This window comes from Phyllostomus discolor, chromosome 2 (assembly GCF_004126475.2).
Source record: "Phyllostomus discolor isolate MPI-MPIP mPhyDis1 chromosome 2, mPhyDis1.pri.v3, whole genome shotgun sequence".
Lineage (NCBI taxonomy): Eukaryota > Metazoa > Chordata > Mammalia > Chiroptera > Phyllostomidae > Phyllostomus > Phyllostomus discolor.
This window is the reverse complement of record NC_040904.2, coordinates 192,295,562-192,310,556: the sequence shown is the minus strand read 5'-3', so window position 1 is coordinate 192,310,556 and position 14,995 is coordinate 192,295,562. Positions and strand designations below refer to the sequence as shown.

General features: G+C 35.7%; 2 protein-coding genes across 2 annotated transcripts in view; both read right to left on the bottom strand.

Annotated features, from left to right (window-relative positions):
* LOC114513858 (NKG2-A/NKG2-B type II integral membrane protein-like) overlaps nucleotides 1-14,995 on the bottom strand; it is a 260,653-nt gene that overhangs the window by 213,549 nt on the left and 32,109 nt on the right.
* LOC114513848 (NKG2-A/NKG2-B type II integral membrane protein-like) lies at nucleotides 928-9,202 on the bottom strand. The gene is made up of 5 exons (XM_036019340.1): nucleotides 8,977-9,202; nucleotides 8,509-8,604; nucleotides 6,548-6,699; nucleotides 1,341-1,444; nucleotides 928-1,104 (listed from the first exon to the last, which is right to left on the bottom strand). The coding sequence occupies exons 1-5, from the start codon at nucleotides 9,161-9,163 to the stop codon at nucleotides 966-968; spliced, it is 678 nt and encodes a 225-aa protein (XP_035875233.1). The 5' UTR covers nucleotides 9,164-9,202; the 3' UTR covers nucleotides 928-965.

Sequence of the window (14,995 nt, the reverse complement as noted above, 5' to 3'; positions counted from 1 at the left end):
CTGACATCTGCATGCACGCAGGAAGTTCTTGTGGTATTCACCCTCCAGCAAGTTCCTGGGACTAGTCACAGCCAGAGCTCCCCTTCTCCAGCCTGGGCCTGCTGACACTTTGCCAGAGAGGTCATCCTACTTGCCAGTCACACTGTGAGATCCATCCTCACCCACATCATCCTGTAGAGTGGGAACTGCCCTCTCCAGAGCCATCCAGTGAATGTGTCTGCCATATAGTTTTCTGTAGTGACATCAGTCTTAAACCCATTGCTGAGGAGATATCCTTGGGTCATATATGATCCTTCCTTTTGGTAATCTTCTTTAATTAACCCTTTTATACATTTTATAATTTTCTTTTATCCTTCTTTGTAGGCTATCCCCCTAAAATACTTAATAATTCTTTAAATCATCCCTGATTTCTCTCTCCTGACAAAACTGCCTTACACACCTTTGATATCCTGATATGTTCAGTCCTCATTTTCAACATTGAAAGGCTGGGGAAAATTATATTCAAGACGTGTCTACAATTATTCATGTTAATTTAGACTTAGCAGTAACAGTGTATGATTTTACAATTAATAATTTACTCTTGATATATTTTAATTAACAACAAAATTTTAAAATGTTTAATATGTACCTGGATATATATTTTAAAGCTTAGCATAAATATAGATATCAAAACTATTCTATAATACCAAGGATGAAGCTTCAGATAAAGTATGCACTTTAAGTGACTACCATGTATCAATACAGACTCACTCTCAGTGACAAATGTCCCACTCTCTTGAGTGATGCTGATAATGGGGATGCTCTGCATGCAGGGGAACATGGGAAGTGTCAGTGCCTTCTTTTTATTTTTGTGGTGAAACTGAAACTGGTCTCCAAATAATTCTTAAAACTTAATTTTACAAAAAATAATTGCAGCATTCTTGAAGAAAATAGAAATGTGCTTCTTAGGGATGGTGAGAGTAACATTATACCAAATTTAGGTGAGCTAATGTGACATGCTTACAAATATATATTCTGTTTTCTACACAGGACTCAGAATAGAAGTTGTGTGTTTGAAAATTCCAATATACACAATTCTTGTCCAACTTTGAAGTTTTTGCAAATCTGAAATGCAGAGATAATAAATCATTAATCTGATGATATATAACTTAATATTTAAATAAACAAATATTTACAGTAATATTTACACAGTAAATCTGAATATATAAAATTTTTCTAAAAAAAACAGTTAAATATTTCTTCACATACTTGTTTACCCAATGCCTCTTGTTTCTAAGATTAATTTCTGATTTGAAAGCATGAGGGAATAAATAATATATAAACATTCTAAAGAAACTTACAGTTCGGAAGAGAGAGTTGTGCCAATTGTCCACACCCAAGAATTAGTATTATTTCTCTGGGACAGTCCAGTCCATGGATGTATTTTGAAAATCTTCAAAAAATTCTATGAGAAAACAAATTTTATGGGAAATTAAGTAAAACAAATTTGCATTTGTAAATGCAATTAAAGTGGCTCCCAGTTAGAGGGGGAGGTGACAGCTAAGTAAACTGCACAGCCCACCAACATCTGATGACATTAGTGAATAAGCAATCAACCACTTTTTGAGATCCAGGAATTGTTGGTCACCCCACCCAGTTTGCCAAGTATATCCAACATCCAAAGATCACACGACCTTGTGTGAAAAAATAAGGGACTGTGAATCAATGTGGAACACCTCAAGAATCACCTGATTTGAGGCAACAGCTGCAGTAGAACCAACAATATTCTAAACAACTGGCCAAAGATACATGTAAGTCCATGAAACAGTCTGTATCTCCTCCAACAACACTCAGTGAACAGTGGGAAAGGAAAATACAGGTTAATTCTTAGTGGCTGAATTCACAACATCACTGACCAACTCTCCAAAGGCCAGCCTCTGAGAAAGAGAACGAGTGTTTGGCATGAATGGGGAGCCTGTGCCAGAGCATCTGGTGGAACTCCTGAGGAGAGCTCAAAAGGAATGAATCTTGTGTTCTGGAAAAGCACAACTCACCCTAAAGGTCAGGTGCAGGATGAGGGAATTCCAGAGGATGACCTCCATCTTATTCATGAAAGAGCCTTCTCTTAGGCAACAGTAAGCTGAAATTCTGGATATTAATAAACTTTTCAAAAGTCTGGGAAAGATAATTCATGAGCACAGAGGTGTGATGGCATAGAGCTAAAGATGGAAATGCTGGGGTGCATGTCCAACAAGTCAACTAGCACCCATCAAGGTCAGCAGAATATGAGAAAGAGAACCCTGTGTGTTTGTGAGATGCACAGACTTTAAAGAAAACCAAAAATCTAAAACTGTGCTACCATAGGAGAATAAAGAAAAGTCTAAACCTTTATGTTTTATTTAATGTATTTATTAAAGTTTCAATTGATTTAATTTTAGAGAGAGAGGAAGAGAGGGAGAAAGAAAGGGAATCATGGATTGTTTGCCTCTCCTATGCTGATCCCAGACCAATCCTGAAACACCACAGACATGTGCCCTGACTGGGAAGCGAACCAGTGATATTTCCATTTACACAACAATGTCCAACCACTGAGCCATACCAGTCAGGGCAACCTTTATATTTTAAACGACATATCATAATTCTTTTGCCTCTGGCTTGTATTTGTATATTGAAAATTTGAATACAGGTTTTGTTAAACAATGAGAAAGATTTTGGACACTAATAAATTGGTCATAGAAAAATGAGACAATGATATTTTCAGAGAACTGATTTTGAAAGCAATTAAAATTGTTTTTTTTCTTTACTGTTCACATTCAATATTGTTTTGGCCCTATGTACAGCTTCAGAGGTGACCACCCCCATGCATCTGGGGCCCATCTGACACCATGCATATTTATTAGAATATTGAGGACTATATTCTCCATGTGCTTTGCATTGTTGGGAGTAATTTTATAACTGGCAATTTACAAAAGAACTTTTTCATAAACTTTCAAAATGCACAAGCTTTTAAGCTACTCTTAATTTTCATGCATAGGTAACCATTTTTTACAATTCTTCATTGAAAAACAGATGTATGCCAATGAACTCACTTCCCTTTTTAAATCAATGTTATTGTTTGTTTTGTTTCTCACTTTATTATTATTGAGGAAAGAGGGAGAGAGAGAGAGAGAGAGAGCAATCAGTTAGTCAGTCCACTTAGTTTGGCATTCTTTGGGAGCTTCTTGTATGTGCATGATGGGGCATCAACCAGCATCCTGTGTGTACTCCGATGATGCTCTAATGAGCAGACCTACCAAAATGGGTCTATATCCATGTTGTTTTAAGATTATAATCATAATATGGAAAGAGAATTATATAGGTTATTGTTTGTATTTTATACTTTTCTTATGTACCTAAACTTCTCAGTTTAGAGAAGGCTATGTTGTATATGGCAAGCTGTGAGACTTCAAATGGAATAAAATAAAATATTAAGTAACTAAATTGTATATCTGCAACCTAATTCAAGATAATTTTAAAAATGATAAACCAAATATAGTTATTTTTCTTGGTTAGAGGGATACAGTTTATAATATACTTTTACATATTTTGGACACATTAAGAAAATGTATTAGCATGACTAGGTGAAGAGACAGATATAACAATTTCATACCTCTGAAATTTGAGCAAAGAGTAAAAATAACTTGGGCATTTATTATTCGAGAAAGCAGCTAGAGGTTCCAGTAAAAACAGAGCAACTTTGTAGTCTTCATGTCTAAGACTGCTCCCATGTCTCCCCCGATCCCCATCTCAGTGCCTGAGTAAGGAGTGTAATTCTTACTGTTTGGGGAATGCTGAAACATCACTGGTGTTGCCACAATGGGAAGTCTGATTACTTTGGAAGTGGTGGTTAAACTTCCCACTCCATTTTCAGGTCAAAGTGCTGAATTGACAAGATTAAAAGTGAAGATGACCACCCTTTTTCTGGTCTGTGTCAGCACACTGCCAGCTATAAACAGGAAGGTACTCAGTGTGAGAGCACAGTACAAGAGGTGGTATTAACTCTACACCTACTTGGTTGATGAGAAAAATATTTGCACCATGTAGAAGAGACCAAGATAAATCTGGCAAAAAAAAAGCCAAATTTGATTTGAGAACTGATTTTAAAGGTATGAGTACTCCCGTACAAACACACACGTGTGCACGCACACACGTACATCAAGTAGCAGAGGGTGGAGCCATAGTGACTTGAGGTATTTGAATACATTTTTACAAACATTGGTTGCCAAGAAAGCTATGCAGGCCCAACGGGAATCCCAGTAATTGACCCTAAAAATAAAATAATAGCAAGAATTTTAAAAACTGAGTAAGCACACTTCAAAAGAGATGATTCTACAGTAACAGTTTACTGAAGATACAAAAGTATAAATCTAATAGGCATGTAGGAGGATCCATGTTTATTGTACTGTTATTGACAATGTGGACTTACCCAAATTTTAAAACCATGCAATGAAAATAAAGTGTTCTTCCATACTCAGGGGGACAAATCATCCATGCAAAATATCTTTCACTGGGATAAGATGATGGATTTCTTATACAAATATTTAATACTAGTATTATAAATATACATATACACCTGAAATATATTTTAAAAACTATGTTCCAATAACTCTATGGAAATGTGATGGTAGTGTCAGAACAATTAGTAAAATAAAAACTGTATGAATGAATACATAAAATTATCAGTTGAAAAATCATTATCTACATTACAAAATTCAATACATTTACATAAATGTTGAGATGTGGAAGAAAGAATTGGTGAAATAAAGATGGCGTGAGAGAAATAATTAATTCCTGAAGACAGAGAGAAAGAGATAGAAAAACTAATGGAACCTCGGAGATCTTTTTAGAACTTTATCAGTAAAACTGACTAAGGTGTAATTATTGCCCATGAACAAAAAGAAAGACAAGAGAAGAGAGAAAAACAATTTTTGAGACACAATGAATAATCATCTTCTTAAATTTTATGTTAAAATATATAGACCCATGTATATAAATTTGTTTATGTAGAAAAGATAATCTGCTATAAATTATGCTGCATCAACTAGATAATGATGCAGAAAAGTGTGAACTACACCTCCACCACAGAGCATCACAAACACTGCATCAGAAAAATATAAATTCTCAAAGTATTATAAACATAAAACTAAAAGTTCATCAGTAAAGAAAAAAGATAAACCATAAAGTGTAATTCACTAGATTATCTTTATGAACTTTTACTAACTTGTGAAACATGTCCAAAATAATCACCAACATCCAAATGAGATATTGGACGATGGTAATGTTAATAAATCCTGGTCATTAAAAAACTCCAATATGAAAAGAAAAATATAATTAATAATCAAGAATGCCATTTGCATCTCACAAACTCAAAAAAGAGTCATATCCAAAATAACTACTTCTAAGAAGGAAAATAACAAGTAACATCCAGGAGCAATGATCAAGAGGCATGAATGGGCACTTCTCATTCTCACAGTACAGAAATCCATAATGAATGGTGCTCTGAAAGATGTGTTCAATTGATCAGCATGTGGAAAATACATATTAAAGTCATAACGATGCTTTTACATAATGATCAGAACTGATGGCATTAAAATTTGTGGCAGTACTAAGCTTTGGATTATGAAACTATTGGATATAACGTGTATTTATACAACACGCTAGAAAGAGCTGGGATAATTTACATACATATGTATTTTTGACCCTGAAATTTCATTCTAATGCAAAAAGGCAATACATTTTAATTATACACATACACTATTAGAACTACTATGTTTATAAATTATTATTATACTATTATAAACATAACATTTATTGTGCATCAATTTATATATTGTATGTATTATTGTATATAAATTATTTCAAATATGACATATTTGGAAAGAAGACATAAACAAAGATTTTTATTAAATAATTACTCATAGCAACCACATATTAAAAACATCTCTATTCTGAACAGAATAGGTTAAAGAATGTGAGATATGTACAACAGAGCAGTGACAATTAACAAACTACACATATATTCAATGTTAATTGAATATACTATCATGTGGGAGTTAACAGAGACATGTAAATGCATAATGAATGGTTCCTGTTATATAAAATACAAAAGTAAACAAAGATAATTTGTGGTATAAAATATCAGAACAGTGGTTAAGTGAGGAGAGAGGAGAAGTGATGAGAGATTGCATAGGAGCACATTGGCAACACCTATTTTATGGCCAATTTCAGTTGCCAACATGCACAATTACATCTATAGTCTCCATGATGCATGGAAAAATTCAGTAGCAAGGTTTACTTTTGGAAAAAAAGTATTTATAGAAGCCTGATTGTCTATGAAACTGAAGAACTAAAAATTATTGAATGCACATTAATGGCATAAAATATAAATCAAATGTTATAGAGTCAAATAATAAAATACTAACAATCTTTACCATAAATTACAGATATATACAAAAATATGAATGAATTTTATGGAAATATAAAATAAAACACTCTTTTAAATAAGTATTGGAAACATTAAACACCTTACCATTTCTTCTTCATTATCTATATAGAGCAGGTTAGAGCTCTTAGAAGCACAGGCCATCAGACTCTCATTCCATGTTTTTCCTTCAGTGCTGATGTAATAGCAGTTGTTGGAATATGTGACCCACTCTGGTGGACATCGACCACAATGGTATGCTGAGGAAAGATTATATATTGCTATCCAAGAAGAATATGAATTTACAAATGAAAATTAATTTCAGTATTTGCATAGAGACAAATTAGTGCACAGTATACGTACATACCTTCACAGACTGGCATATATAAAGCATAATACACTCACACACACTCATGCACACTCACAGAGAAGGGTCAGCCCCTCATTCCCTAATTTATGTGCCCATATGAAGCAAACACACAAAGAAAAAAACACTTTTTATATGTCCTGAACGTTAATCAATGAACCCACATTTTTAGAAACCAAAATTATCCTTCAGTAAATTAGCAACAATGAGTATGATAAATTAGATGAATATTTCTTCATATTTTTGCATAAGAACTATACTCTTTTATATTCATTATTTATGTATATTTATGCCTGGTATTATAATTTATGTTCCCTGCAACCAAAAAAAAGCTATAAATTTTGACTGCATTAGAGACAAAGTAGGAACTCTATTATTATCAGAACATAGAAAATAATTGGGTACCTTTCTGGTTCCTGGTTGTTTTGTTCCCTGTCTTGTTTCCTGTATGGCTCACTGTTAAAAAATATATATAATTTATATTATGTACAAGAAAGAAGAATTATTCTGTACCAGTATTACATCAGCTAAAAAATGAAGTAATTATTATAAAAAGGTAATGGTGATCTACATAAATCATAATACTTTTGTTTTTTACTCTGAAATGTGGTACATTGACCAGGATTTTAATTGCCTGGAATAAAATTGATTTTACCAAGGAAAATTAATGAAACTATTATAATTTGGGAGAAAATATTTCAAAAGTTTTGAGAACCAAACTTTATCAACTCTCAACTCTTACACTATTTGGATAAATCAATATGAAGAATTTACTTGTATTTGTCAATGAGGTGTCCTAAAGCATGTTTTGAATTATAACACAAGAATATCTATGGATATATGGGATATATATGTATATATATATATAAACTACTGTTTTGAAATTTCTATTTATTATTTATTTATTGACTGTTCTTCAAGTACAATTCTCTCCATTTTCACCCCACCTAGGCCCCCACCCCACCCATTCTCACATCCCACCCTCAAACTTACCCCTTTGACTTTGTCTGTGTGTCCTTTACACCTGTTCCTTGATGGTTTTTCCCTATTCTCCACCATTATCCCTCTCCCCTCCAGTTACTGTCAGTTTGTTCTTCAGTTCAATGTTTCTGGTTATATTTTACTTGCTTGTTTGTTTTATCCATTCGGTCTACTTGTAGATGAGATAATATGGTATTTGTCTTTCACATCCCGGCTTATTACACTTAGCATAATGCTCTCCAGTTCCATCCATGCTGTCACAAACAGTAGGAGCTCCTTCTTTCTTTCAGCTGCATAGTGTTCCATTGTGTAAATGTACCACATTTTCTTTATCACCTCATTTACTGGTGGCCTTAAGTTAGTTCCAGAACTTGGCTATTGTAAATTGTGTTGCTATGAACATTTGGGAAAATATATTTGCCAATGTTATCTTGGAAAAAGGTTTGATCTCCAAAGTATATAGAGAACTCACACAACACCACTCTAGGAAAACACACAACCCAATTAAAAAATAGGCAAAGGACTTAAATACGCTATTTTTCTAAATAATGCAGTTATTTATAACTTGGACAAATAAGAATAACAGTTTTGCACTTACTCTAAAGGTGTACTTTAAAATGAGAGTTGGATTTTCTAATACTATGAAATGTTTGGAGGCACTGATGAAGGCAGTGATGTTAACAGTGAAGCATTTCATATAATCTTACAATAATGTACTTACGTTGATTAACAGCTGTTGTTACCACAGTGGTCATCAGGACAAGGCAGATGACCCCTAGGATCCCAGCAGCGAGCTTCTCTGGAGGTGACAGGAATGCTGCAGGGAGGGAAATGGAAACACTGAGAAAGGAGGGATGGAGACAATTGTTTGGACAGTTTACACACAGAGAATCATGTACATGAACTTGGACCCCAAACCCATATCTACCACTATAATCTTCCTCTCAGAATATACCACTGCATTTTCTCTAAACATAATGCTCTTCAGTTACTTGTCAAAGACTACAACTTACAACAATGTTGGAATAAAATTATTCCTCAGCTTTTATCTGAGATTACCATATTCCAACTTCAAGTCCTGATCCTTAAGATGAAAAAAATGTGTAAACTTATCCCCTTCTATTACGCACACCTCTGCACCCTGCTGCACATCCCAGAACAGTTATACTGTGTCTGCTGAATGTGTTACCTCTGCAGTGGCCATTCTTGTCACTCTCTTGAAGATCCTGAGAAGCATTTTGAAGATTTAATTCTGCGTAGGTTAGTTCCTGCTCAGTTCCTGGAATGGAGCCTTTAGTGCCCTTAGGTTTTTTGTGCTGTCTCTTTGCATCCTTAGCCAGATTCAGTTCTGCATAAGTTACTCTTTGGTCACTCATGTCTGCAGCTGAGTGGTGGCCGAGACTGTGCTCTACACCATGTGTGCTTACGTACAAGTGACACAGTCACTGAAGACATCCCTCACAGTGACACTGGGTGGGGTACGGGGTGAGTATCAGGCTCATTTCCCAGTTAAGAACCTGATATTTTGCTTATAATTTTCTTACATCTTTAACCAATGCCTCATAGTAGATACAATATTTAAGATATTCTATATTTGACAATATATTGTTTGTTTGAGCAAAAAAAATCTGTATGTTAGTGATGAATAAAATCATTTCATAAATAACATCCTTGTTTATTTAGTGTCCAATTCCACAGAAATATTTTAACACCATTAGAATGCAAGTATGAAAAATTAAATGCAATATTAGAAAAAAGAGATACAATATTTATGATAAGTTGGAAGTTGAATTATCACTATAGACTGAGTGCCCTGAAAATGGGGCAGTAATCACATTGGCATATCTAGTAATTTTCTGACTAAATTTTTATTTAGTGGCACACATTTATTCATTAAAGAAGATGAGCTGTTATCAAATGATCTGTTACGAATTAAAAATGTTTCATATGTTAAAAAATGTCATGCTAAACTTACTCAAGACCTAAACACATTGACAATAAAGTAAAATTTTTTAAACACTTACATTGCACAAGAAATTGGCCATTGATTTAAGGGCAAAGATATAAAACCATAAAATGTGAAATAAATATGTAGATCATTTATATTACAACACTGGTATTTCCAACTTCCAGACAGTTCCCATGCATGTTAAACTCAGGGCACCTTCAGTTGTGGGAGGCACAGTAATGAATCAGATGGTGTAATTTATTAATTGAGTCAATGTGCTCTGTTGCCAGTTTGTTTCAGAATTAATTCTGGCTTTGAAATTGGCAATGTATGACCTTTACAAAGCTACTTAGTGTCTACCAAAATAGTTTACTAAGATAAAGTGGGAATAAAAACATGTATACATAATTCATGTAAAACATTTAGTATTTCACCCTTTTTAAGCTCTCCAAAATATTTTAGTTATACTACTATAATTTGAACACATTTTTAATCTTATTTTTGATTCATACCACTTGAAAGCTGTAGCTTAATTCATTAGACAAAGTGTCTATCAGTGTGGTACCCTCTCTAGCAATGGTGGCTCAATTTTTAAATAGTCTTTTGATTGTTTATAATTAAGATTCAATTAGAATTTTATTAGAGTACTTCATCCAGATTTTTATTGTAAGTCAAATGTATTTATTTAATCTAATTAAGGGCATAAAATGTTATGTTTGACCTCCAAAATTAATATAATTTATTTTAAAAATCTCTTTTCAGAATCTGGGATAAGTACAAAATTATATCTATATTGATTATAAAATACAAAAATAGCTGTTCTTTTTCATATTCTTATAGGATTTTTACTTTAAATAGTTTTTATTAAAACACTCAATTATTCTTGTGTATATACACGTAATTGTCCACAGGCAAGAATTTGAATAGTTCAAGACATCCTCCAACATATTTCATATTTTATTCTTGACTTTTTACTCTAATTTATTTAAATAAAATACCAATATTCTCTTTGATTTGATTGTATATTAATCGTACCTCACTGATATCACATCTTATGTTGTAATCTCCCCCTACATGAGATGGGCTAAGACAGAGACAGGAGAGCAGAGACACACACATACCTTCTGAAGGCTAGAACGTCCTGCATCCTTTAGTGGGAGACCAGCTACCTCTTGTAAACAAACAATCTCTGTGGTCTTCACAGACTGACCTGTGAAGGCTCAGAGTGAGGCGTGAGTGGAACAAGCAGATTTGTCAATAATGTGTCACCTAACATTTGAACAGGAAATTCTTACACTGGGTCTATTTTGAAGAGTGTGTATCTCATCACACACCCCCAGAATCTAGGAGACTTTGGGCTGGTAGTGTGCATTCAGTTTGTTTTTTGCCAAATGTATCTGAAATTGTTTTCTGAATCTGAAAGTTATTAGGGGACAAACACTGGATCAATTATGCTGTGAACTTACTTCCATCTTCATCACAGACTCTGAAATCTTAGGCCTTGTTAAGAATACCTTGTATGTGTAAATTTTACTCCCAGACAGGTTTATTTAATTTTGGCTTTACATATTTCTCTTCCTTATATTCTCATTATGGCTTTTCTATTACAATGGAAATAATTTTAAAATCATAATTCCATAAACAATAGATATTTGATGATACTTGTCAGCAATATTCTGAAAAATCACTACATTTTCACTGTTATGGTAGCTGTCACAATCACTAATCCCATACTTTTTCTCAATTTCTTGCCTTAGTTCTTAAGATTCTTTCATTCATTTTATTGTTATTAACTGTTATTTAGATTTCTCTTGGTCAAGATAATATCTCTGTGAAAGATAAAACATTAAACAATATTGAACTGTATCACCATGGCAGAGATTAAATTGTTACTTAACTACTAATTACATTTTCATTGATTCATTTTCAAATCACTACTGATTTTAATTTAATAGGAATATTTGTTTTACATGACAAAGCACAAATCTAACTATGTAGGGGGGAAATAAGCTAATTTAATGTTTTTCCTTATTAAAATGGGAAGGACAGAAAAAGTAGACCTCTGAAAGACAATTTAAATGACACATAAGCATCAAAAGAAACAAAAATTTACTGCATGTTTGATTTGCATATATTGCAAATTGATTATCAGAATAGGTTCAGCCAATATCCACCTTCTCATAGAGTAAGAATTAAAAGAAATGAAGAATACACAGTATATTCAAAGTGTTTGTGTTACCCAACTATTAATCACATAGCAGCTGACTGTGTCATTGGACCAGTGATTTTCAACCTTTCACCTGTCATGGCACAATTAACTAATTACTAAAATTCTGTGGCACACCAAAAAGTATTTTTTGCTGATGTGAAAAAATGTACATAGAATTCTAATTGACTTTTGAAAAATAATAATACTATTACCTACTCTTTTTACTTCAATGTGACTTTTTAAAATATCAGGTGCCCATACTTGCATGTGATGAGATCTGTCTGAAAAAAGCCCAGCCATTGTTAATGTAACAAGAATGGTTTGCATGACATTGTTGTAACATGGCAGCCGAGCACAGTGGACTGGAATGCACATGTGTGAACAATGACAATTGCAGTGTAATATTCAGTGGGGGCAGCAGACTCCACTGATTGAGCATGTGTGCTGTGTGGCTGTCACATTCAAAGTGACTGAGGAAGTATAGAGCAATGAACCTGCACCAAATTTTGTGATAACCTTAAATATTCCTCCATGGAAGCTACTTGGATGATTCAGAAAGCTTTCAAAGATGATGCAATGTGTACAGTGCAAGCAATCAATGTGTACAGTGGCAGAAATGCTTAAAAGGAGGTTGAGAGTCTGATAAAAGTAACCCATGTCCTGGAAGGTCTACAACCAACAAAACACCTGAGAATGTTGAGCGTGTAAGGTCTGCAATCAACAAAGATGGGCAACTGACTATGCAAAATCCAGCAGCTGATCTGGGGATTCCAAAAACTACTGTGTTTTAGTTTTTTTTTTATTTTAATTGTTTGTCAAGTACAGTTTTCTGTTTTTTACTCCCATCTGAGCCCACCCCCTCATCCTTCCCCGCCTCCCTCCCATTTGTACCCCCTCCCTAGTTTTTGTCCCTCTGTCCTTTATACTTGTTCTTGTAAACCCTTCCCATGTTCCTCTGAAATTCCCTCCCCTCTCCCCTCTGGTCACTGTCAGCTTATTCTCCATTTCAGTGTGTTTGGTGATATTTTGCTTGCTTGTTTGTTTTGTTGTTTAGGTTTCTGTTAAAGGTGAGATCATATGGTATTTGTCTTTCTCCCTTCCTGATCAGCACTAAGTCAGCCTCATGTATACTCTCCCCAGGGCTAGCCTGGGGCCTCTCTCCCTAGGCCCTTGGTGTGGGATCCAGGCTTTCCTCAGAGCACACTCTCCCCAGGGTTACAAATGTGGGCTCCTGGCCTTCTACAGAGTGCACTCTCCCTGGTTTGTGGGCACTCGCACTTGGCAAGGTGGCCTCTGGTCCCACAGGTTCTGGTGCACACTCCTCCCAGGGCTACAGGAATACAAGCATCAGCTTCGGAACTGCCTGACTGGGTGGGGAGGAGGTCTGAGCAACTGCTGCAGGAGAATTCCCCAAAGTGTGTCTCTTTTTTCACTTTTGTTTTTTGAGAAAATCCTCCTACTCAAGCCTGTCCCGCCATGCAGCGGTCTGGCCTCTTGCACAGCCCAATTCTCCAGCCACACTGGGGACTATCTAGTCACGGTCCTTTAAGGCCTACCTCTCAACTCTCCCCACTGGGCATCCACAGTCTCCCTGGGTGCTCACAGCCCTGTGTGTTTGCCACTTAGTCCATATTCCCCTCTCTGCAACTTCAAGCAACCAGGTCTCTCCGGGTGTTGCGCTAACCTTGTTTGGCTGGGGAGGGAGTCCTTGACCCAGCTCTGTCCCAAGAACCCTGTGGCAGACCCTGGGGGTACTGGGCCTGGGGCTGCAGCCACCCTTGTCACCACACTGGTCGCTGGGACCTTATTGTCCTGAAGTACTCTCCTTACCATCTGGTTTTTCAATATCCTCTACAATTTTTGGTCTCCTATTTTCATATATGCTGTGGTACTGCTGGCAGTTTGCTCTCTTCCTCTGTAGATCAGCAACGATTTTCTCCCATATGTAGGGAGAAGTGAAATCTGCTCCCTCCTCCCTCACTGCCACCTTCCTCCTCTGTGCCTTAGATTTTGATGCAGGATCTTAGCATGGGAAAATCCCTTCAGGGGTCTCTGCTACCTGAGGAGAAGGAATATCATGCTATAGTTGCTAATGATTGATTCAAACTGCTACCAATGAACCAGATTTTCTCAGGATGGTCAAAACTGGAGATGAAATCTGGGTCTGTGGCTGTGATCCAGAAATGCAGGCCCAGTGGTCACTTTGGAAGTCACCTGGTTCTCCAAGCCTGAAGAAGGCACAGCAAAGTTGCAGGAAGATCAAGACCACATTAACTGTGTTTTTTCATTGGGAAGATGTTGTCCATCATGAGTACACCCTCGAGGCTAAGCAATTAATAAGGAGTATTGTTTCAATGTCTTTTGTCATTTGAAGGATGCAATAGGACAAAAACAGCAGCAGCTATGGGCTTCTGGTGATTTCAGCTTCATCACAGCAATGTGCCTGCTCGTGCAGTACATCTCATGCAGACTTTTTTTGGTGAAACAAATCACCCATGTGGCTCAGTACCCTTATGCCCCAGATTTGGCACCCTGTGACTTCTGAATATTCCAAAAATTAAAATCACCTTTGAAAGGGAAGAGATTTCAGACCATTGATTAGATTCAGGGAAACAGAACAGCACCTTTGATGAAAAATCAAAGAAAGGATTTTGCAGAGTATTTTGAACAGTGGGAGAGATGCTGGGAGAACTGTGTGAGGTCCCAATGTGCCTGCTTTGAAAGAGACTGAGGCATCATTGTCCTTTTTTTTTTTAATGTATTTTTTTAAAGATTTTATTCATTCATTTTAGAGAGGGAAGGGTGGGAGGGAGATAGAGAGAGAGAGAGAGAAACATCAATGTGTGGTTGCTGGGGGTTATGGCCTGCAACCCAGGAATGTACCCTGGCTGGGAATCGAACCTGGGACACTTTGGCTCCCAGCCCACGCTCAATCCACTGAGCTACGCCAGCCAGGGAATCATTGTCTTTTGTACAAGATCTTATATCTAGTATCTTCCTTAATAAGTGTCTCTAGTTTTTCATATTACATGGCTGGATACTTTCTGGATT